The 25,909-nt window shown below is 42.3% G+C and overlaps 1 protein-coding gene across 1 annotated transcript in view; it reads right to left on the bottom strand.

Moving 5' to 3' along the window:
* Nucleotides 1-25,909, bottom strand: part of ATG7 (autophagy related 7) — a 260,635-nt gene that overhangs the window by 222,697 nt on the left and 12,029 nt on the right. The window contains exons 2-4 of the mRNA XM_063426931.1: nt 8,467-8,656; nt 5,401-5,455; nt 2,046-2,163 (exon numbers count right to left, since the gene is read on the bottom strand). Of these exons, the coding sequence (XP_063283001.1) occupies nt 2,046-2,163; nt 5,401-5,455; nt 8,467-8,644 (351 nt within the window). The 5' untranslated portion in view covers nt 8,645-8,656. The remainder of the gene's footprint in view (nt 1-2,045; nt 2,164-5,400; nt 5,456-8,466; nt 8,657-25,909) is intronic.

Here is a 25,909-nt window from a genome sequence, read left to right as displayed (position 1 = left end):
ATCATTGATTAGAGCAAAGATAGATCACAAGATGCTTTAAAACAAGAACTGTCATGATGCTTAGCCATTTTAAGCGTAAAGTATCATGGGAGTTGTAGTTCCACAACATCTGGGGGGGGGGGGGGGCGGGGGGATCTACCTTTTGGGCAGCCTTGAATCAGAGTATGCTTATAGCAATGAAGCTCTTGTCTTAATACACACTGTTTGTGGCTGAGCTGTGGATCAAGGTTACCGATTAGGTTACCAGGTCATATCTTTAAACCGTTAAATGAAGAAGAAAATGGTTCCAAAGCAAATATTGCACACTTTCTAGGGGAAAAAAAAAAGTGTGCAAACAAAATGTTTCTCCAACTCAGATCAGCATTTAAGACAGCTAATTTATGCAAGAGCCGTGTATAATAAGAAGAATTACCATAATGACATTAGTATGTCTGTAGGGCCTCTTTCAATCCAGAGGGATGCAAAAAACACACACATTTTGAAACGTATTTAGCATATTTACATATTAATCCACTATCTATATCATTAAAATGTATATAGCTGTGCATACATATTATACTACCTAACCATGACACATTTCAAAACACAAACTTTCAAAGGCATGTTTTGCGTAAACAGACGGTAATGACCCAAAACAAACCTTGTATTACCCCCTACATCACAAGGGATTAGACCATGGGTCCTCAAACTCCGGCCCCCTAGATGTTGCTGAACTACAACTCCCATGATTCTCTGGCTATCTATGTAATTCAAAGAATCATGGGAGTTGTAGTTCAGCAACATCTGAGGGGCTGGAAGTTTGAGGACGCATGGGTTAGACAATCTGTCTTTTATGACAGACCAGGAAAACGATCAGGAAAATTGGGGAGACCTGGTAGTCTTATGGGGAGTATAGTCCCATGAGTAGTGTGATGGGGGAGAGATGTAAGAGTAGATTTACAGAATAATAAAGCAGTGGTAAAGGAGAGAAACATTTGTGTATAACCCATAGAAGGGGTTATACACAAACAGGCATTTAGTTAGGACGAATTGAGGAAAGACATAGTAGATGGTTATATGGAGAGGTAATTGAGGAATGGTGTTTGCAAACATACACAGAATGGGGAGAAGAGGAGTAGGGAGAGGCCTGAAAGGGGGATTATGAAAAGAGAAGCAGATGCTGGTCAGGAATGGACATGGATTAGGATGCTTAAAGAGGATAAAGTTGTATTAAAGGACCACTATAGGCACCCAGACGACTTCAGCTTGATGAAGTGGTCTGGGTGCCAGGTCCATCTAGGGTTAACCCTGCAGCTGTAAACATAGGTGTTTCAGAGAAACTGCTATGTTTACAAATGGATTAATCGAGCCTCTAGTGGCTGTCTCATTGACCGCCGTTAGAGGCGCTTCCGCGCTTCTCACTGTGATTTTCACAGTGAGAAGACACCAGCGTTCATAGGAAAGCATTGAGAATGCTTTCCTACGGACTGACTGAATTCGTGTGTGGCTCGTGCCGCGCATGTGCATTCAGCCGATGGCGGGGAAAGGAGGAGGAGAGTCCCCAGCAGCGAGGGAGCCCGGCGCTGGAAAAAAGGTAACCCTAGAGCCCGGCGGGAGGGGGGCCCAGAGGGCGAGAGGGACCCAAGGACAACAAGTATGTTTTCCTGGCACCATAGTGGTCCTTTAAGAACTGAGGAGAGAACAAAACATGAGATCCAGGATGGCGAGACAATTCCAGTTGATGTACTGGAAAGAAAAAAAGAAGGGTGTAGGGAAGAAGGTTTAGAACATCAAAAATGTATTTTGATTACTGGATACATATTATATTATTATTATTATTATTATTATCTTTACTTCACAATAAGCAAAACCAATTTAAAAAGAACATTAGTAAGACACAATTAGTAATGTTTTACCCATTAAAGTAGTTTTGTCGGAATGACGAGGTTGACAAATGTTACAGCAAAAGAATAATAATCACATTTTATCACAAGGATTTATTCCTGTGATATTAGGTTTGGCTATTAAGGAACTAAACTACATTATTATAAAACCGTAGTTCTCACCTCATTAGCGGCTTGTTCAAGCAGAGCTTTCTTATCACATGATTTAAAGGATTCCAAGGTGTTTGTATTATACAGGGATCCGAGCACTGGACAGCACCGCGCTGGTGTGGAGGCGTTACTAGCAAGAAAATACAGACAAGTTAACAAGCTAATTATTCCAAGGTGAGAATGTCAACGTGTTCTAGGACACCAAATGCTCACTGACAATCAAGACGTGTACTTTTTAATGTGATTGGAAATAATGTTTTTCATTAACTCTAAGAATGCAAGAGATACACAATTGCTAAATGAAACAAGGTCTGGGTTTGCTGCATATGCACAGGAAAGGTACTGTGGTTTGAAGACGTGAATTAATTTCCTCTGCCCTCCAACTATCCTCAAATTTAATTATTTAATATTCTGATTATCGATTATATAAGTAAGGTTCCTCTTACAGCCCCTGGTCACTTTGCTGGTGTGCTATTAACACATTGTGGATATTTACATGCAAAATACTTCATGAGATTCCAAGGGGTTTATTATAGTGGTTATGATGCTAGGATTTTATTGGTGTAGTTACCTCCCCTTATTTTTGCAATGGTACCTGAACTCGTCATTGACTTTGGATGCAGACCAGAACCTGTAACTGTGTCAGCCCCTTATTCATACCACCAAGAGATAACCCAGCATTCTCCTAATTTCATTCCAAAACAGTAGACAAGTCTTGGTGAAGACAACTAATTTATGGAGTAACAGGAAGAGTAATTACACAGTGTCAAACGAAGGTGGGACAAACAACTAAAACTGTGCAGAAACCAGATGGGCGACTGCAGTGACATTGTATGAACCATGGGTAATGGGTAAGAACCCAATCCGGTGCCAGGATGTCTGGAATATGCTGAGAAAATGTCAGAGGGGGTAACATAGGAAAGAAGAGATCTCTATAATGGAGGTGAGCTCTGTCAATTTGAAGGTACCTATGCATTACTCTCCTCTATAGCTACCTCCTATGCAAAAGGCAATAATTCTGATGACCAACTGGTGAAGTGACATACAGTGGAACTTCTGATATTGCTGCCTGGCGTCTGTGCTTTTGATTCATTTTTCAAGGAGTGTACCAGTGTAAGCTACAAAGACCTGCAGGGAGAGTTGCATCAGAGCCACCCATTCAGATTTCACAGTTTGAGGACAATGAGTTTGCATTTGAAACAGTAAAACAAGTAAAACAAGTACAAAATGAAAGCTTTCAGTCCCACTGTTATAGGATTCTTCTTCTGTTCTCAGAATACTCTTGCGACCTGTTTTTTTCTCTCCATAAGTTTAAAGGGTAATCCAGACGTGGACCCCTTGCTCACGGTGCCTAGAGAGATATCAGCTATGCCTCACTGATGATGCCTAACAAGGCTGAAACGATCGTCTGGGGTTGCTGTATCTCTCGTGCAGAGAGAACTTGCTGGCATTTCGGATCTGGACTGCCCGTATGGGTGGGACCAGTCTGATATGCTTCAGATATGTTCTCTCTGTAATGGCACAATATGAGCTAAAACCAGCTTGAGTTCTGAGCGGGGACCCACCGAAGGGCAGGCTATTTCAGTTGCTGTCCGTTCTCAGAATACTCTTGCGACCTGTTTTTTTCTCTCCATAAGTTTAAAGGGTAATCCAGACGTGGACCCCTTGCTCACGGTGCCTAGGGAGATATCAGCTATGCCTCACTGATGATGCCTAACAAGGCTGAAACGATCGTCTGGGGTTGCTGTATCTCTCGTGCAGAGAGAATTTGCTGGCATTTCGGATCTGGACTGCCCGTATGGGTGGGACCAGTCTGATATGCTTCAGATATGTTCTCTCTGTAATGGCACAAGATGAGCTAAAACCAGCTTGAGTTCTGAGCGGAGACCCACCAAAGGGCAGGCTATTTCAGTTGCTGTCCGTTCTCAGAATACTCTTGCGACCTGTTTTTGACTATCTGTTCCTGACCAAATTAGAGATGATTAAATTGCGTATACGCAGAAGTAAATTCACACTGACACGTGGTTCAGGTTAAATGAAAGAACTTCAGAAAATTTAATGGCATCTGACAAAAAGTGGGCACGCAGACCCTTTTAAAGGCAAAATTACATAATTGAAAGAAATCAAGATATGAGCAAGAAAACATTGCCAATTGGCTTAGGTGTAAAGTGGTTAGTTAAATGCCCTCCCTGTTGGGTGTTACTTTTTATGTCATAGTTGACGTCATGACGAGCTCCTACAGGTTTCAGCACCATCTTGCTGGCCCGAGGGAGCTCACTCGATGGGAGGGGGGCTTTGGCAGCTATCCATTTTGAGTAGCTGGCACGTTAGTCTTTCAAGGTTAGTTTCCTCAAGGCCTTTTTAGCAATTATACATTCTATTAAGACTATCTGCTACAGTGTTTCACTTAACAGGATCCTAGCATTTCCTGCTGACACGCTATTTCTATGAACAAAGCAATCTTGTAAGATTTAAACTATGAGGCCTGAGAAATGAATATAAGAGTATAGTATTAAAGGGGCCCAGTAAGGGTATATTTTATAATAATAATTCTACAACACCACCACCTAAATATGATACCTCTTTGGAAAATGCACTCTTCCCATACTGTCTTAACCCTTTAAAGGTTCACAAGTCTCTCATGAATACATAGACTTTACATGCCAGAAAGGTCCAAATCTCCAGTTACTATGTCAGTGTCCATATGTGTTAACCTTTCATGTACACAGAAATACTCCTGTTACTTTAAATAATCTTTCATCGATTACCCAAGTACTCTGCTTGTTAATCCCTTTTGAAATGGAAAGGATTTTCCTCTGGGGGCCCAGAGTCTCTTAGCCTGCAACTCTGCAGGGTTCTATTACACCCGTTGATTTTCAAATGCAACATTTGACGTCAAATGTTGATTTTGAGTTTCCCTATTGGGCCATTTAAGCCAGTTCTTTTACTTTAAAAAAATTTATCTGCAAATGAAGGAAGCTCACATTTATAAAATCAGTGGGCTCACAGAGCCAAGGAACTTGAATGCCTTAATGGGGAAGTAGAACAAAATTTTGGTCTAGGCACTCAAGGGTCAATTATGCAGCAGATTTATTTGGAAAAAGTGCAACGTTTAAATCTCTAAGAGATCTTTCTCAAGTAAACTTACCTAATTTAACATCAGTTGGTGGTATGCAAAGCCTGGATGCCAGAAAATGAAAACCGTGAAAATATGAAGGCTTTAAAAAAGATTTTCAAGGTTAACCATAACTGTTACAAAAAGCTGCAGTTTTAAACCTGACGTTTCTGTTAAAAAACAATTCAGTGTAAAGGGTTTAATGTGGAAACCAACAGAATGTTCCTTAAACATAAAACACAAACTACTTACACATCAAAGGCACTGAACTCTAAAGTTAGACGCGTTGGCAGCCCCACCGGATCACCTGAAACAATACAGATAATAATATATAGTTACAAGGTTGAAAAGTAATAGTAAAATGACATAATTGAAGGAACACTATAGCATTAGGAATACAAACATGCATTTCTAACGCTATTTTATCTAGTCCCTAGGTCAAGGCCCTGACTTTTCACCTGTTAAAAAGAGAGAAAAAAACTAAACAAAAACAAAAAAAACGATTTTACTCAGTGCTGCCAACAGCTCTTTCTCCAGTGACATCATCTTGGAGGCGTCGCTTCCTCAATGAATGTCCAATCCAATGCTCCTAGTAGCGGAGTGCAATATTAGAATCCACGATCTCCGCTGGTATAACAGGAAAATCCACAGTCAGCGCTGAAAAGTAAGGCAATATCCCCAATCCTCCCAATAACCGGACGAAACACAGTCTGGGAGTCAACTAACTGGCTTTATTCACAGGCTTGTATATTTATACAGTTCCCCATGCAAGGGGTTTCCTTACAGATGTTTCAGGGGATTTCTCCCATCAGGCAGTGTAATTCTCCCAGTAGGCATTGCTGCACGAGAGGGATACTCCCACTAAAATGGACGATTAAGTGGATTATCCCCTCGTGCAGCAAAACCGACAATTCACATTAAAATACATTTTATGGACATTATTCGGTACATTGACATAACCGAACGTTCGGTAGATAGCTGGGATCTGAGCGCATCTTTTGTGAGAATACCGCTCAGATCCCAGCTGAAATGACCGAACGCCGCAACAATTACAGTTCTGCATTGAAGTTCCCCTCAATCTGCCGACGGCCACTTAGGAGAGCCTCTAATTACCGATTGCAACATTGTTGCAATCGGTTAACAAGCGCCACACGTCTCTAAGTGTGTGGTCTATCAGGGGAGCCCGCATTTGTTTCACGAACAGCCCGGATAGCCGCTGTTCGTCAAACGAAGCACTTGCATGCTGGTAGCATACGGCTGACAGCATGCGAATTACCATAGCCCAATATACATAGCAAAATACATCTAGCACACAGCACAACCTACAGACAACCTTTCTTACATTATAGTCCAGAAGTGGCTAGGTTTTCCACACTCCTCATAGATGAAGCATAGGAAAACATTGAATAGTTTTGGGCTGCATTTGATGACGTTTAACGTCTTCATGGACGTAGAATGTCACATGACTGAGTTTCACTTGTTTGTTGCAGAAGAACCGCCTCTAGTGGTTGTATACATGACTGTAATTTTCTACATTGCAGGATTACAACAAGACCACTGAAATAATGTGGTCTGGTGACTTTAGTGGTCCTTCAAAGTGTGGTATAAAAAAAGGTTGTTGTGACATCACTGCTAAACATAACAAAAGACTTTAAAGATCAAAGAGGAGTTTGTTTCTGAACTGAGGTTTTACATTTGTGCTGGTTTGTAATCAAAGTTTTTTGAGGGGTATAATAAATATTATACACAAAAAGAGAGATGGTGAGCAAACAAACAGGGGCGACAGGACGCATGCATCCTAGAGAATATATAAAATGTTGTCAATAAAACAAAAGGCTCTCAACCTGCTAAATCTACAATCAAGGACACTGGTGAATGATCTGAAAAGGGGATGTCCATACAGAGGGTGTGTTCTGGAGCAGAACTGTGAAAGGCATGGTTGGGAAAGAGGGCATGTCAGTATAGGTATACAGTACGAGGTGTAGGCTGTGCACATTACATGCAGGGAGGTATGACTAGGACTGCATAAATAAAGTGTTTTAACTCCTAAATAGCAAAGATACTGCAGCCATTAACACCAAAACAGAGTCATTAAGCTAAAGTTGTTTTGGTGAATATATTGTCCCTTTAACAGGTTAACAGTAAATATATACTCAACGATGCTTGGAATTTGCATTTGACTATCCTAAAAAACAAATGAACAAGTCATTTTCACTGAAAAGACAGGTCGGCTATTCAGTTTGCACTGGCCTGGTTTATATTGCAATGTATGCAATCAGAAAATACAAAAGATAACAGAGGATAATCACAAAAAATTATTATGAAACGTTGTCTTATTAATAAATTTTGTTAACAACCACTTGTAAACATGTATTTTTTCCTTTACATGATTCTTTAATTAAATGTTTATTAATTGAATAGTAAAAAATTACCTCTTAAATGTGATCACCCTAATTACTGAAAATCACAATCTTCACCCATTAGCAGTACACGTGTGTACAGAGATTATGCACATAATTAAAGACTTATGTCTTTAATAGCTTTTCGGTGAATATTGCACAATTTATTTAACAACATATGAGTGATAATAAATGAATGCCCTATATTATCTGGGCTAATATGTCTGAACACAAAGGATACAATCAGCCTATAACACATGCAAATTACATTTAACAATCCAAAGCGTGACCTATATAGCTTAATTATCTGTACATATGTAAATAATAACGGCTTTATTAACCCTCTAAAGAAAGATCTTCCCCTGAACATCATGAATGCATTTTTTTTCTATGCTATACAATGTGCAAAGGAATATTCATCCTGAACAATATTTATCCAGGGCCAATCTAACATTTATCTTCTCCTAATTATCAAATACATGCTAGTGTGACACTACATAATTAGCTGTCCAAAAATTAAGAATAAGAACTATGTGCACCCTCAACTATACCTAGAACCTTTCTCTAATAACTTCATCCACTTCTGTAAGGAAATAACCCACCACCCTTTCAGCCCAATAACCTTCAAATCCTATATGATGCATGCTTACATTTCTTACAATGTTAACATATACCATATTTGTTGGAAGGCAACTCCATGCCTGCATTAGATTCTCAGGAATATGATTTATTTTTACACTAGAACATTTCATCCTGTAGATAATTTCATTTTGCCAGTTAACGTTAGACAGGAATGTGAATATTAAAATCGGAAGGTGTAGAATAGAAAGTGCTGGGTGTCAATATTTGGAATGGGTTTTGGGAAAAGTCTTGGAGTATGAAGAATAACAGTCTAAATATATATTACTTAAGCACTTACCATTATAGTAGTAACCCCTTATATCTTTGGCGCTTTCATCTAATCGATAAACATTGAGTTTTTTCTGAGTTAATTCATGCCAAAAACCGGCATCTAGAGCACTTGAGAAAGGAACAAACTGCAACTTTGGGGAGATTGGCGCTGGTGTGGTTTCTTGGTTACTGGCTCCTGATTCCATGTTTAGAATTTACTGCAGAAGAAGAAAAAAAGATTTAAAAAAAGTTGAATCTAGATCACACCATACGGAGAGAGAACAACAGACCCAGCATGGTAAAGACACAGTATGTAAATTAGTCACTGCAATCAAAATTCTGCAATTAATAGACTTTCAGTTGAAATGTTTTTCCAGAAGACTTTTTCCAGAAGAATTAAATCAGTGTCCTACTCCTAATGATACAGAGGCTGCTCTGTCTAACAATAGTGTTTATGTATTTAAACTACTCTATGCAACTCAAAGTAGTAGATAAACTAAAAGACAAAAATGAATTAAGACATACTTCCAAAACTGTGGCTGGGACAATAACTTCCTGCAAAAAGACCTAGACTTACATGCGAGAGCCTAAAGCCGCTCTGAAAGGGGTTTCAAGACCTGCTGGTCAGGGTGTTTGAGAGACCTATCGAGTTAGACCCTTGGGCCTTTTTGTTAGCCAGGCCAGTGAATGGGATGATAGCTAGCCACCAAAGCTTATGAACAGAATCACACTGGCAGCCAGACAAGTGATAGCTAAAAAATGGGCCGACACAACAATACCTACCATGACAGAGGTGACACAAAGAATTAAGGAAAATTACCTCATGAACTTAATACAAATCTCCACTAACTCCTTTGTAAAACTGTGGACCCCTTGGACAGAACTAGGCGACCAGGGCAAGGGGACAGGATGCAGCAGCAGCGGCCTTGCGGCAGCGAGTGGGCACATAGAGAGGGTGAGCTGCCTTGAAGGCCGTAACAGTAATAATGTTAGGCTGCAGTAGAATCTGATGGTTTTAAACATTTACGTTACCTCAGTTTGATAAAAGTTAAAAACACAGTCTTGCAGCATTTACTTGACTAGACAATAATTAGCCAGATGGAACCAATGAACCTGTATAGTGTAATCAAAAATACAGTCGTTTAAATGTCTTTGTTCACGGATATTGTTTAACCCACAGTTTTATGTACCTTATGAAGTATTGACTCTATATGACAAATGTCTTGCCTGTGTGTCATCTGTTTATTTTGACTGACTAAAATAAAGAATTAAAAAAGAAAAGAAAATAATTTATCTAAACTTTCGACGAAGAAGAAGAAGAAGAAGAAAAAAAAAAAGAAAAACCTGCACAAATCAGTCAGGTTATATAAAATAAAATATAATATGTTTTAATAATGTGTCGCATGGATTAGACATGTTCCTATGTTTTAACTGCTATTCCTAGTTCCTACAATTATTTGTAAATCTCAAAAGAGTGAGGTTTCTCTACTGATTTTCTCATTGGTAATTTTATATACCTATTTGGCCCTTTGGCCCTGTTTTTCTTCTCTCTCTGTATGGATACACTTTTTCCTATCAGTTATATACGTTAATGCATATCAGGCCACACTTTACATCTGGCTTGCAATGTTAATAAATAGTTTGTTTTCATGCTACCATTTCCATTATGACCAGCAATTAAATGCAACTAAATTAATTTAAATGAATTTAAAAGTTAAAATATGTTAATTTGATCTGTTTGTTATATAAGATGACCCTCCAAGTAGCTGAATGTCAGTTTGTAAAAATAAAAATACCCCATCATTGCACAAGCCTGAGAAATTGTGTTAATTTAATTCGACATTGTCTCTAACATTTCCTAAAGAACGTAATAAAAGAAGGTTTCAAAATTGGAACATTCTTTTTGCTGATGGATAGATCTGCAGGTCACAGGCCTTTATCCAGTTTGTGATGTCAAGATCAAGCACAATATGTAAATTGTCTCCAATACCAGTGGTCCCGAGCATGACCCTGCACACCAAAATAAGTTGAAGCAACCCGAAGCAATTAAAATACCAAATCCTGTGATTATTTTATGGTCATAAACTATAATGTTCCAACACTTCAATTAGAAAAAGAAATGTTCAAAATCTCAAATTGTTTAACATCTCCAAATGAAAGTATTATTAAAACAATGCATGTGATTGTGGGTCATAATTATATATTGTAATGACAAGGGGAAAGAAATGTACCAGTGCTGTTTGTTGGAGATCTGTCCTGGAAAAATCCTATAAAAAAAAATATTAGTGACATTTAAGATATTTCAAAAGACAAAGAAAGTCTTTGCACATTATACAACGCAAAAGACATACATGTTCCTAGGGGTGATAAGCAATTATTTGGAGTGCACTTTTACAAAAAGAAAATAATATGTTGGTGTTACTTCATAAAAACATATTGCTCTGTGTCTTGTGCAAGCAAAATGCTAAAAAAAAAATACTGATGGTTGAGGTTAGCTTCAGTATGTGGCAGCTCACAAGAATTCAAGATGGGGACATCTTGCTTTTAGATTATGCAAAATAGTGCTTCCACTTTAAAAAATAAATAAAGGGACACTATATTCACCAGAACTACTACATTTATTGTAGCTGCTCTGGTGAGTATAGTGTGTCCCTGTATGCTTTTTGTTGTAAACGCCACCTTTTCAGAGACAGCAGCAGGAGGGCAAAAAAAAAAAAAAGAAAGGAGTAAACAGCTGTAGAGCCCACACACATCAACCTCAGCCAGCAGCAACCCAATCAAGCCATCCTCAGCGAGTGCTAGGTAAGTATTCATATTAGGGGATAGTGACAGTGTTCTCCGAGGCACTATAACTACTAGGAGTACCCCTCTAAAACAAAAACATTTTTGGAATGCATTTTACTGAAGCCTATAGAAGAAGGAGGGTACTTGGGAGTTAAAAGAAACATATTTAACGTTAGAAAACAATGTTGCATTGCAACTGAAAAATGCTTAAAGGAACACAAACATGTATTCCTGACCCTATAGTGCTAAAACCACCATCTAGCCCCCCCCCCCCCTCCTCTGGCCTCCCTAAATACATCATTACATTCTTACTTGTATTCAAGTCTGCAGTTGCTGGCTCTGCACCTGATTTGCCTGCTTGGCTGACATCATCAGAAGTGATACTGTGAGCCAATCCCAATGCTTTCCCCAAAGAATGACTGAGACTGTCAAGGAGGCAGATCAGGGGCAGAACCAGCACAACAGAGCCCTGACCAATCAGCATCTTTTCATAGAGATGCATTGAATCAATACATCTCTATATGGAAAGTTCAGTGTCTTCATGCAGAGGATGGAGACAATAATTGGTAGTGCTGCACAGTAGGCAGCACTGCCTTAGTAAGCACCTCTAGCAGCCATCTGAGGAGTGGACAGTAAGGTATCCCTAGGCTGTAACGTAAACACTGCATTTTCTCTGAAAAAGACAGTGTTTACCGCAAAAAGCCCGAAGGGGATGATTCTACGCACCAGAACAAATTCAATAAGCTCTAGCTATTCTGGTGACTATGATGTCCCTAGCACAAAGTCTAATGGTAGCAAAAGTGTGGATTTGGGCTGTAAATACATTGTTGAGTGGTTTCCTGTGTTTTCTCAAGTAGTTCTAGAAGCAAAATGAAATGAACAAGCGAGTTAATGTATAGCTATGGTCTGATATAGGGCTAGAGTACTGCAGGAACACGTGGGAACGGCGTTCCTGCACTTTTTCCACAGCAGGAACACCGTTCCAGTTAGCAGTCCTGCAGGACAGAGGCTCTCAAATTAGCCGATTTAGACGCCCACCTAAATCGCCTTAGGGGAGGGGGCCCGGCGGCTTGCCCATTATGCCGCCGGGTGTGAGGCCCCTCCACATCCGCACCGTATGCCCTGAGTGAGAGCCAGCCACCTGTCTGCAACTCAGCCGAGTGCAGAGTTACAGACTGAGGGGTCTCACGATCTCCAGCCAATAAGAGTGTTGCCGCGGATTACCACGGCAACGCTCAAGATAGCGAGACTAGAGATAGCGAGACTTAACACATTATCTGCAGGTTTACACCCGGCGGAGCTGCAGACCAAACAACCAGCCCACCGGACCACCAGGGAAAGCTTCCCACTGATCACCAGGAAAGAATTACAGATAAAAGGTAGTTACCTTTTCACAGCCCCCTTTCCACCTTACAGCCCCCCCCCTTCCCACCATACAGAACCCCTACCCACTGTCACAGTCCCCTTGTAGGGTACCTTACAGCCCCCTTACCCACTCACAACCCCCCTGCCCACCATACAGCTCCCCTACCCACTTACAGCCCCCCAACCCACCATACAGCTCCCCTACCCACTTCACAGTCCCCCTACCCACTTACAGCCCCTCTACTGCCATTGCAGACCCCGTATCCACCTTACAGAACACCTACCCACCTTACAACCCCCCATATCCACTCACAGCCCCCCTAAGCACTCACATATCCACTATCAACTCACAGTCCCCCTACCCACCATACAGCCCCCCTACCCACCATACAGATCCCCTGCCCTCTCACAGCCTTCCTACCCACACCTTGTCACAGCCATACCCACCCTGTCACAGCCCCCGCCACAAACCCTGTCACAGCCCCCTCACACACCCTGTTACCTCTACACACACCCTGTCACTCACACCCACACACACTGTCACTCTCACACACACACGCTGTCACTCTCACACACACACTGTCACCCCCACACACACACTGTCACCCCCACACACACACACACTATCATCCCCATACACAACGTACACCCCCTCCAAACAATATCACCATCCCCAATTACTTTCGGCCCCCACACACTTTCACCCCTTCACCCAGCTATAAACATGCATACAAGCATATAATTTCTTTTTTTGGGGGAAGGGTTGGATCTTGGGGGAGTTCCCACACTTTTTTTGCCACACAATGATTGTCAGTATTTATGGTGTGAAATGAGAACACTATATTCTGTGTGTGCCTGTGCCATGAAGGGAGGTCATCCTGTATAAGATTTCTGGATGACCACAAAAAAGGTACTTACTTGGGATAGCAAAATATTAGCTTACAGGGACACTATAGTCACCAGAACAACTTCAACTTAATGTAGTTGTCCTGGTGTCTACAACCTGTGCCTGCATGACTTTAATGTAACCAGCTTTTCTCTGAAAGTCAACGTTTAAATTAAGCAGTATTTACATTACTGCCTAGTGACACCTTTAGCAGCAGTCACTCAGACGGGTTAACAGTGCGCAGGACAGGTGTTCAGCGTCTCCATGTTTTTAATGGAAGCGCTGAACATTCCCCACAGAGATGCACTGATTCAATTCACGAGGAGATGCTAATTTGCTCAGCGCACTGTTTTGTTGCGCATGCGCAATAGCCTCCCAATGCTTTGAATTGGCTGAGATTGTCAAATTTGATTATCGCGGAATTGCCTAAGGCGAGCCTGGCGCAGCACAGGAAAGAAGGTAAGTAAAATCACCTTTTTAAAGTAAAGAAAAGGGCTGGTCACCTAATAGTAATCACAGAGCAAGATAGCTGTATAATTTCTTGCTCCGGCATATGTGCTCCACTAAATGCATAATTTAGAATATCAGCAAAACATGGAGTTTATAAAAGACACAAGTACATTTCCATTTCTGCTCAGCTGTGTTTTGAAAATGTTGGACTTGTGCTCGCATTGCAGAGCATGGGTAGTCATGGTTATAAAATAGAATACTCAAAAAAGAAAAAGAAAAAAAAATGTATCTAGTTGCATACATTGAGAAAGATGTAAATACATTAATAGGAGTGCTGTTGAAATAATATAAGGTTTTCTTATTAAAAGTAGAGTACATGAGCAATGGTCTATTATTAAGCCTCACACAGCTATTTGTCCTACATATTATTTTTTCATATTTGTTATCCAAGCTACACGCTGATTGTCTGAAAAGTTCATAAAGATTAATTGTTGCCAAGCGTCAACCTTTTTCATGTTAGCTTCTATTTTATTTAATTTGGAACTGAAAATAGCTAATAAAGAACGAATTATAGCATTCTGGATCATCAGCATGGGTTTTAAACTCTGGTGTACAATCATGTCCTGTTGGGAGTTGTCTTGGTTAAATTTGGATATTGACAAAAGTTGCGAAAGATGTTTAGAGGTTTGCCTCTAAATACGCAGCATCATTTTCGAAATGCTGATTAGGATGCATTCACATTTAGTAAATCTATCCCCAGGACAAGAGAGTATGGGGGAATAATTATGCCTTATTTACTTCTCAAGGTAAAACAAGAAACATAACCTATGAAGTAACTACTAAGAAATTAAGTATAATCTATCACAAACTGGCTCTTTGGCACACAAACATATTTTTTGTGCCCAAGTTTTTATCCCCAATGTATCATTTTTATTGGTTTCTTTCTTTTTTGTTACATATAAAAAGATCAGTCAAACAATTCCAAACACAAATACAAGAGGTACATTGTTGTATGACTTATTTGAGTTAGCGAGTTGGTCAGTGCAACATCCGCTACGCGATTGGGATTAGTGGTACAGTTACAGTCATAAATAAGTATATCGATTTGATACAAGATTTTTGTAAAGCATTGCTCAGGGTATACATCAAAATAACAAAGTAAACATTTGGCTGTGGAGTAACAGTATGACATTAAATCTACAATGGATACATTCAACACATAACTTCTGGTAATCAGATTGAGACAGTAGTATTTCATTGTTTGTTGATTGGTATTTGCAACACCACCGAGTCATGCAATCGATGCTCGAAGTTCGAAGAGAGATAATGTCAGCTTGCTCTTAGACTTCAATTATTGGTTATATATCTGCGTTATGCCTAATTTTAGGTATGGACATGCATGAGGGATATCTCTTCGCGAGGTTTGCACACTGTAACTCATTACAGAGTCACTGAACTCACCTCAAACTAGCAGGTACCTCTAAGAGAAAGACTGAAAGAAACTTGAAAGGGGATCAGTAGGGAGATAGAGTTCAGTCTATACAAGAGAAGGCCCATCATCAGGGCCTGACTGGGAAAAAAATTAGGCCCGGGCATTTTTCAGTCAGAGCGGCCCCCTAATAAGGGGGCGGGGCCAGAGAGGGTGTGTTTTGCCCCCTCTCAAAGTGAGCATGTTGGTTCAATGCGCAGAGCCCTGCTAAAGAGCTCTGGCATTAGAAAAAGGCCTTGAATTTGTTCTGCGCAGCGCAAGCAAATTTACTAACATGTTTGCGCTGTGTTTGCTTTTAACTTGTCTCTGGTGTCTCCATGAGTGGGATACCAGAGGACAAAAGGGCCAGGTAAGTGTATGGTGCATGTGTTTGGAGCCTGCTTGTGGGATTGCGTGTGTGTAGAGTGTGGTGTGGTATTGTGTAAATAGGTCAATTTCATTTGTGTTTGTGGTGTAATATGTGTGGCTAGGGGCTGTAGAGAGTGTGTGTATAGGGAGCATAGTGTTATAGGGGATGTAGCGAGTGTGTGCATACGGGCTGTAGTGTGTGTGTGTATAGGTGACGTAGTGTCTGCAGGGGTTGTAGAGAGGGTGTGTTTAGAGAATGTTGTATGTGTTTGCTGACAAGGAATGTAGTGTGTGTGTAGGTGGTGCAGTGTGTGTGTGTAGGAAATCTAGTGCGTAAAGGACCCAGAGTGTGTGTGTGTGTGTGTGTATAGAGGATTAAGAGTGCATATAGGGCAAGGGATCTAGCGTGTATATGGAGCGTAATGTGTGTAGTGGTGCAGTGTGAGGGGTGCTGTAGTGTGTGTATATATATATATATATATATATATATACCGTATTTTTCGCTCCATAAGACGCACCTCACCATAAGACGGACCTAGTTTTAAGAGGAAGAAACCCAGAAAAAAAATATTCTGAACAAACTGTCCCATAGTGTTTCTTACTATGGGACAGTTTGTACAGAATATTTTTTTCTCCCCTGTCCCATAGTGTCCCCCCCTTCCATAGTCTTCACTCACCCCCTCCCCATAGACTTCATCTCCCCCCCCCTCCCCATAGACTTCATCTCCCCCCCATAGACTTCATCTCCCCCCCATAGACTTCATCTCCCCCCCCTCCCCATAGACTTCATCTCCCCCCCCTCCCCATAGACTTCATCTCCCCCCCTCCCCATAGACTTCATCTCCCCCCCTCCCCATAGACTTCACCCCCCCTCCCCATAGACTTCACCCCCCCTCCCCATAGACTTCATCCCCCCCCTCCCATAGACTTCATCCCCCCCTCCCCATAGACTTCATCCCCCCTCCCCATAGACTTCATCCCCCCTCCCCATAGACTTCATCCCCCCCCTCCCCATAGACTTCATCCCCCCCCTCCCCATAGACTTCATCCCCCCCCTCCCCATAGACTTCATCCCCCCTCCCCATAGACTTCATCCCCCCCCTCCCCATAGACTTCATCCCCCCCCTCCCCATAGACTTCATCCCCCCCCTCCCCATAGACTTCATCCCCCCCCTCCCCATAGACTTCATCCCCCCCCTCCCCATAGACTTCATCCCCCCCCTCCCCATAGACTTCATCCCCCCCCCATAGACTTCATCCCCCCCCCTCCCCATAGACTTCATCCCCCCCCCTCCCCATAGACTTCATCCCCCCCCTCCCCATAGACTTCATCCCCCCCCCTCCCCATAGACTTCATCCCCCCCCCTCCCCATAGACTTCATCCCCCTCCCCATAGACTTCATCCCCCTCCCCATATTATTCTCTCCCAGACTGTCCCATACTCAGCTTGTGCACACTTCCTTTCAGTCCCGCCGGAAACCGGAACATGAAATTCAAGTTCCACTACCGGGGTGCGCCCTGTGCTGCCGGCCAACGCTGCAAGACAGGTAAGTAAAGCTTCATATTCGCTCCATAAGACGCACAGACATTTCCCCTCACTTTTGAGGGAAAAAAAGTGCGTCTTATGGAGCGAAAAATACGGTATATATTTGTGTACAGGATTCTGAAGAGGGGCGTACATTCCAAGTAGGTTTAGTTTTAACAGATAATAGTCGGTTGAGGTGTGCCGAAACCGACAAGAGGCTAGGCCTGTAAAAAAGAGGGCCCGCCTGGTTATAATGATAAGTGAAGAGGGTGTGGTGGGAGGGGAACTTCCGGAATCGACGAAGACAGGTGAGTAGGGGTTTGCTGGGTTTATATATGCCTAAATCCCTCCCACAACATCAGGCATGCGCCTTCTATTTGTGTACGGGATTCTGAAGAGGGGCGTACATTCCAAGTAGGTTTAGTTGTAACAGATAATAGTCGGTTGAGGTGTGCCGAAACCGACGAGAGGCTAGGCCTGTAAAAAAGAGGCCAAAAAGTAAGTAACGTTATATATTTATTAACATCACAATAATAAACATTATTTAGACATACTGTGAAAAGCGAGTCTGATCTCTTTCTCTGGGTTCGGAATGTACCGGTTATACACTGCAGATTACTGAACAGCAGCCTGAGGTTTGAGAGTTAAATGTCTCAGGGAGAGATGTTAGGTTTGCAAGATGCATTACTGGTACTCTGCAAACCACGGTATGGGTCCCTGGGTCAAAGCACTTGGAGAGCAGGGTGGGCCAGTGCTCCAATAGCACCAGCTGCTATGTAACAGTTGAACCAGAACTTTTATTTTGCTTTGTAGTATCACTTATGTCTAATTGCACCTCACCCGTATCTGATCAAGTAGCTAGCAGGCTTTTAAAAAGAAGGGATCAGCATGCTGCAGAGTGAGGGATAAAAAGCCAGCTAGGAGAGCTGAAGGAGAGAGAAAGAACTATTGTGTTTATTGCAAAGCTATTTCGTTTTTTTGAAAATTGGTAAGTGGGAAAGCCACCCAATTCCAGATAGTAATTACTCTGTTTAGTAAGTGCTCAAACAAGAGCAAGGAATTTTGTTTTGTTTATTTTACTTTTGAAACACCTGTATACAATTTTCACCAAATAAATCTGAAAACAGAGCTGGATATGTCCTGGACTTTCATTACCCTAGAAGGCTGTGGTTACAAGAACAGTGACAAAGTCCTACCTGTAAAAGGTGGTTTGATACTATATATATATATATATATATATATATATATATTTATTTGGACGTATTGTATGTGTGAGGGGCGCAATGTGTGTGTATGCAAGAGGGGTGCTGTGTGTGAGGGTGTTTTAATCTGCCGTCACATTCTAGGTTTCTAATTTTCTTTGTCTGTTAACTCATGGTTATTTTATATACAGTGTGTGTGTGCTGTATATGTGTGGGTGCGCTGTGTGTGTCTGTGAGGGGCTGCACTGTGTGTGTCTGTAACTAATTTTAAAAAAAAGTTATATCCCCCCCCACTTCTTACCTTTAGCCTGGGGGGGGGGGGGGGGAGAGAGGTGTCCATTGGGGAGGGTGCCATGCTGCCTTCCCTGGTGGTCCAGTGGTGAGAGTAAACTCTCACCACTGTTCTGAAAAAACTTAATGCTGGCCATGCTAGAAAGGTGTCAGAATGTCACAGTATGTATAAGAGAACCCAAATTTTCCATATTACCGGACTTTAGAATGGCCGGGCTTAACGTATAATAAATAGTCAGAGAGAAAACCGAGCACAAGGGTAGGAGTAAACAGAGTAAATGTTAGACAAGCCAACTATCAGGAACACAGAGAATAGAATAAATGTTAAACGAGTCAAGGTCAGTAACAGGAGATCAAAATGATCACAAACACACTATTGGGCTAAACAAGAAAGCAAGAACAATAAAAGGGGTTATTAGGACGAGAAAGGCTGGGTTTTAAATGAACATTACTTTATTTTGATTGTACCACATCACTGCAGAGTGCCAGAAGAGTTAAGGCCTGTGAAATGCCAGATTCGGGTCATTCGCAATTTATTTTACACCTAAGTCAGAATAGCGCACCCCAAAGAATGTGGCAATTCACCGTCCTTGAGTCTTCTGGTGTATAAACAGACACGCATAGGCAGCATGCGGAGTCTAACTCAATGTCAGCGTGGTGAGAGGAAGCCCTGGAACAGCATCACACACAACATACAGTACATTGCAGTTTGCTGCGTATGCGGCTGTGAAGCCGCAGACCGGTCAGAGTGCCCATGTTAACCGTCAAATTGCCTCCAATGGGTGATTTAAGGGGTTTACTTACTGTTGAAGCTCACAGCACTGCTTAAAGAGGATATAATTGCCTAAAAGGAAGAGTACTTTTGAATGTTTGTATTTGCTTTTGTATTACACAGCTATGTTACAGTGCTGCCGCCCACCCCATGTGTACCCTATTAGCCAATTAAAGGTTAATAAGTGCGTAGGAAATGTATTTAGAAAAATACTGCTCTGTCTCATTAGAGATTTTGCCTTTTAGCTCAAAGAAGCAAGGTTAATTGGACTTCAATGAGAGGATTGAATATAAAGTACCCCTGTCTCTGACCAGCAAACTGTTGAATCGGAGACTAGGGTAACGGGCCAGGATGGTGGTACCAGTTCCACCTAAATTGGGCTTGAACCCAGATATGGATATGCAATTTACAAAAGATTGAACAGATTAGACAGCTCCCCCCACTCTCACTTGCACAGCCAAGCAAAGGGAGAGAAGAGCTATCAATCAACCTGGTATGTTGGAGAAAAAATAGAGCAGTGAATAATATAGAGATATGCCTATAGTTAAGTCCAAGAAACTAGGTATCTAAAAGTTAAACACAAATATCACAAAAATATTAGAAACACTAAAAAGATATGTATCCTAGCATAAACAGTAAAAACTGTAACTTTATTAAGCAGACTATAGAAAGGATACAATTGGACAGTGTCTAATAAATGCTTGTGAAAACGACTACGAAATTCCCAGTGGATATGCTTAAACGCCAGAGGGTAGGATTTAAAGCATAAAAAATGCGAGGCGGAGCCTGACTACCGAGACAAGCAGTCGCAAGGCCTAAAAGCTCCGCGAGTAAAACGAGGAAAACGGTGGAAAACCCAGGCAGGGTACCCCCAAATCACCACAAAGACACAATATACCACCTATGTGCGACATGGGGCGAAAAAACAAAAAAATACCGACCGAGAAACACACCCCGGGACTCACGATTGGCGATATGTGGAGACAGGCCCGCGGGGCAAGCGGGACCGACATGGCGGCGCTGCATGGCGGATGCTCCGATTTTTCGGATGACCTCTCTGGAGAGGAATATTTGCTGGCACCCAAGTCGGGGAGACCACCACAGCCGACTAACCTGGACCCGGACACCGCTCCGGTGACTTTAGCGGCCCTCACGCGGCTACTCGCAGACCACCACAAGGACCTGCACAACGACATCGCTGCACTGAGGGGCGACCTAAAAGGAATAACTACCCGCCTAAACATGCTGGAACATACAGCCCGTACCACTACCCAAGACATTGGGGACCTCAGACTAACTGTACAAGACATTCAACGGCAGCAGAGACTCCACGAACACCGCATGGCGGAGCTGGAGGATGCTGGGCGGCGAGATAACCTGAAGATAAGAGGGATCTCAGATGGGATCTCCGAAGCTGACCTAGCCCAAGCTGTTGTACGCCTTCTGGCAAATATCTTACCGCCAGCACAGGTCAACAAGATTGCCCCTGCCAATGTATTCCGGATCCCCAAGCCGCCAAGGGCGCCGACCGGGGCCACTCGGGACGTCATCCTTACCTTCCACACTCGACTAGACAAAACGACAGTCCAGACTGCCTTGAGGGGAAAGACGCCGTTCCACTTTGAAGGGATGACTTTGACCTTCTTCCCCGATCTCTCGAGAGGCACCCTGGCTTGGAGACGTTCCCTCCAGCCTCTGACCACGCTCCTCCGGCAAAGAGACCTTAAGTACCGATGGCAAATGAACCACACACTCACCGTACATCAGGGGACGGACACTCATCAGATCCGAGAGCTGAGCGACGCAGCGACGCTTTTACAGGCATTGGGCCTACCACCAGACTCCCTCGCACAGACGGAACAAGGGAGCAACACATCTCCTCCACACTCATGGGACCCGGCAAAATCCATCCCGTTCGTGCCGGCAGGCCACACACCCGAACCCTACGTGGCACTCACTACCTGAAATACACACGGGACAGTAATGAGACGACCTCCGGAATGGACGCAGAGTATTCCAGCATAATCATACAAATAAAAGGACGTTGGACAAATCTATTTAATACAACATATAACACAATCTGCCTGCAATTACACAGGAGAGCTCCTAACCCTTGATTGCTGGACATTTCTCCAGTCATATTGATCTGACGGAGGAAGCTATAACTATACTCTGGCATACAAAATAGCACTAGCCCTCTTTGACATACCAAGGCAAATTAGGAGTTAATTACCCCCAACCAAGAATGGCCCTGCATGTCGTTCCCTGGATGCTAGTTACGCATCTCAGTCGTGGCCTGCCCATCCGGGCATCTAAAGTCTGTTTTACGCCATTGATACAGATATTGGGACTCCCGCCCAACCACGCTCCCATAACTAGACTTAACCTGGGGCTGCTCACAGACACGACATTTTCAGGGAGTTAACAGACCAACACTTTCCTATTGTTCTCCCGGTTACCCCACCCCCAACCATCACTAAGGCCCTGGCACACCTGGACAGACCCCAGGGTTTCATCTTTTGCCCCTCGCATATGGCACAGGGGAACCCTTCTGCCTGCAACATCACCACCCCACGCTTCCCGACAGACATTTACTAATTAGTGGTGGAGAGGCGTGACGGGCCCCCGGGTAACCTCATACACGCAATCCCGCCTTCACTGACCGCTATTACCTAGATGGGCCTGGACGAGCAGAGATGACACAGCAATCCCTGACACGGACAGTTATAAGCCCCATCCCTCGCCACGACTCCGGGGTCATACCCTGCTCATTGCGATAATCTGCCCCCAGATATACCGAACGACTAAATGACCACAGACGACACAATGAGGTAGCAGTACCGACAAGTGTCAGCACTGACACTTATATGATACACTATTTTGATGCACGAAAAGCTGCACCCCGATGAAGCGTCCAGAAGGCACACCACCCACCCATTAAGTTTTGTTAGTTTGCCTTTACTGCAGACGAGGATGTAGCCGGCAGCAGGCAGACAACTAGTCACTACACTTAAATATCAAAAGGTACATATACCCGTCCCACCCTCCCCACCCCTATACAAGACAACTGACGATCACCATACATTAATTGTATACTGTGAAGCCTCAGATGACAAAGGGATAATTCACTAAGCCTGTTGATTAACATACTTCGTTTATGTCCCAACTAATCTCCTCTTGTAAGTTAACCTAGGTAAACCCAACATGTTATGTCGATGCATAGTTTGGAAATGCCGATATCTGTAATGTAACAGGTCATAATCTATGTCTCACTAAGCACCATACTTGTATCGTGCCTCACACGCGCCATAAGCGTTTGACCTACCTAAACCTGTTCCTATATACACGTTACACCTATACTTTACCTAAAAATGCACAACCGGGTTAACGTGACCAACATATCTTGCTTAGTAACATGTTATTATTTCTTTTGCCCTACTGCTAATGATCATTATAAGTTTTCTAATCGAGTATTTACTAATGCTGACACTTGCATGCAGTTTAACACTAGATAGTCTTACTATGTTTACATATGTTAAAAATTGTTTAAAAATGTGCGTTCCCCTCAATGCCACATACATCTGAATCTATGATATTGTTGTGATTATGTCTGCTGTTGTGGCAACATATATCTTTTTGTCAAACCATGCACAACAAAAATAAAGAATTTATAAAAAAAAAAAAGCATAAAAAATGCTATACTATGTAAATATCCCTATTAGGTGTCCACATAGGAAAACAAAAGAAAACGTAGTAGATTAGATACCTTTGAATCTTACAGAGGTTGGACAGTTAGGTAGAGGGAGACAGAGTTGCACAGTGATAAACATAAAGTGTCCATTGTACATCGGCTTACAGAATAGCTAAGGGGTGTAAAAGGTTAATAGGATATATGATGATTTGTATAGTAGAGTTAGGTTTCAGTACCCAGTAAGCCTCTAAATCTCATCTCCTATAAACTCCCCCCAACACCTTCGTGGGTGTTCTATCGCTAATAAGCCCTGTAGACTGTCCCCATAAGCTGCCGTTACACTAGTCCAGCTTGTAAGTTCAAATGAACAGACATCAAGTTAACGAAAAAAAGGAAAAATAATAAAAGTGGTCAGAAGGGGATTCCCTCGTGCATAGTGCTCGGTGAGTGCTCAGTGAGTGAGGAATCCGCCTGCAAACGAAACCCGACGCGCGTTTCGGAGTGTAATACTCCTTCGTCAGGGGCTAGAATTTGCCGCCCGGTCTCCCCTCGGTATTTAAATGTAGGCTAGCCAATCCATGGAGTCAACGTCAATTACGTCATTGATGACGTGTCGCTAAAGCGATCACGTGTGAAAAAGGTGGGCGGAGTGAACCGCTACGTCAGAATGATTGGCAGCCGAATGTCCCATTCAATTACCTAACTCTCCTGTTAACGAAGAACGTTTGAGAGTTAGGTATAAGCTCCATAGTGGGCAGTGGGACATAATCAGGCTGGTTGGCAGCCAAATGTACCTTTCAATTCCCTGACTCTCCTGTTAACGAGGGACATTGGAGAGTTAGATGTAAGTTCCATAGTGGGCAGTGGGACATAGGAAATCTCTCTTCACTATCAGGACAGTGTTAATTATCTGTTTTGCTGTTGGTTTTAATTTTATGTAGATATATACTACAAGTCTGCACACAATTTATAGTGTATTTGGCTAGTAGTTGTAGATATATACAAAATACAAGTTTTCGATTGGGTTTGTTATTCACCAATATATTGTCTCAATTATTTAAAGAGGTATATATCCTGTTGTTTAGTATCTTATAAGGGTTGCAGAAACCTTTTATCCTTTTCAAGGTATGGGCTCACCTTTTTTGAGGACGAGGACTTTTTGCCTTTTACTTTTTGTAGAGACAAAACCAGAGTATTTACTCTTATGTCCCAACATAAGGGAAAGAATATGGGGTTGAATCCACCAATATATATACTTATTGATATTTAGTCCTTCATCTAGCGGTGAGCGAGATTCAAAGGAGATAGAATCGGCCCAAATGGTCAAGGTAGGGTCAGGGGAAGTAGTGAAGAGAGAAGGGGGGAGGGGGGAGGGGACAGAAAATCCTTTTAGATTTGGTGCTTATGGTGATTAAAAAATTGTATACCTATACGTTAAAGAGTATACATGTTCATAAGTGATTGGACTCGCTGGAATCTGGCAATATCTATATTGCTCTAGATTCTAAAGGATGTTATTTTTAGAGACTTATTAAATAAAAGGGGTATATGAAAACCCTTCGTTAAGTCCCCTGGGGGACAATGTTTTTAGGCGGTATATCCAATAGCATTCGCGTCTTCTCAGACGTTGATCCCAGTTGCCTTTTCTCTGGTCTGGTTTAATCAGTTCAATGCCCAGAAATTTGAGGACATTGGAGTCCCCATTGTGGGCTGTTTTTACGTGTCTGGAGACAGGAGTTTCGATATTCCTCGCGGTCTTTACTGAATTGATATGTTCGAGAATCCTTTTCTTAAGGGGTCTAAAAGTCTTCCCTACATACATGAGTTGACATTGGCATGTAATAAGGTAGATCACTCCTTTAGAATTGCAGTTGAAAAAGGATGAGGATTCAAAATTTTCTGTACGGGTGCTGTCACTAAAAGTTTTAGAATTTGTATTTATATGGTTACAGGCTTTACACCTTCCACATTTATAAGTGCCCTTGATCTTGTTCGACAGCCAATGTGTTGGAACTTTTTTTGCTTGAAAATGGCTATGTACCAACATGTCTTTTAAGTTCCTGCCTCTTCTAGCTGTTAAAGAGGCATATACAGGGAGGACATCTTTCAGCTGTGCATCCTGTTTCAACAGAGGCCAGAAGCGGTTCATAATTGTCTTGACCTGATCCCAACCGGCATCGAAAGTGCCTATACATCTTAGTTGTTTTTGCTCTGTTTCCTTAGAACTCGAGGGTGAGATTGTTTGTTCCCTAAGGAGACTTTCCTGTTCTGTGATTAATGCCCTGTGGTAAGCCTTCTTTAGGCATTTGTTGGGGTATCCCTTTGACCTGAACATCTGACGCAATTCTTTTGCTTTTATCTTGAAGTCATCTATATTCGAGCAATTGCGTCTCAGGCGCAGGTATTGGCCAATTGGGATCCCCTTTTTCTGTTGAGTAGGGTGGTGACTTTCCCAATTCAGCAAGCTATTGGTTGCTGTGCTCTTCCTAAACAAGTTTGTTTTGACTCCACCTTTTTGATCTGGGGAGACCACAAGGTCCAGGAAGCTCAGTGAGGGAGTACCAATCTCAGCAGTGAGTCTAAGGTTTAAGTTATTGATATTCAGGTCTTGCATGAAATGGAGGAATTGTTCCCCTGACCCAGTCCAGACGATTATGATATCGTCAAT

The sequence above is a fragment of the Pelobates fuscus genome, chromosome 7 (assembly GCF_036172605.1).
Source record: "Pelobates fuscus isolate aPelFus1 chromosome 7, aPelFus1.pri, whole genome shotgun sequence".
In the NCBI taxonomy this organism is placed as follows: domain Eukaryota; kingdom Metazoa; phylum Chordata; class Amphibia; order Anura; family Pelobatidae; genus Pelobates; species Pelobates fuscus.
Note: the sequence above shows the minus strand (reverse complement) of the source record. Positions and strands in the feature narration are given on the sequence as shown.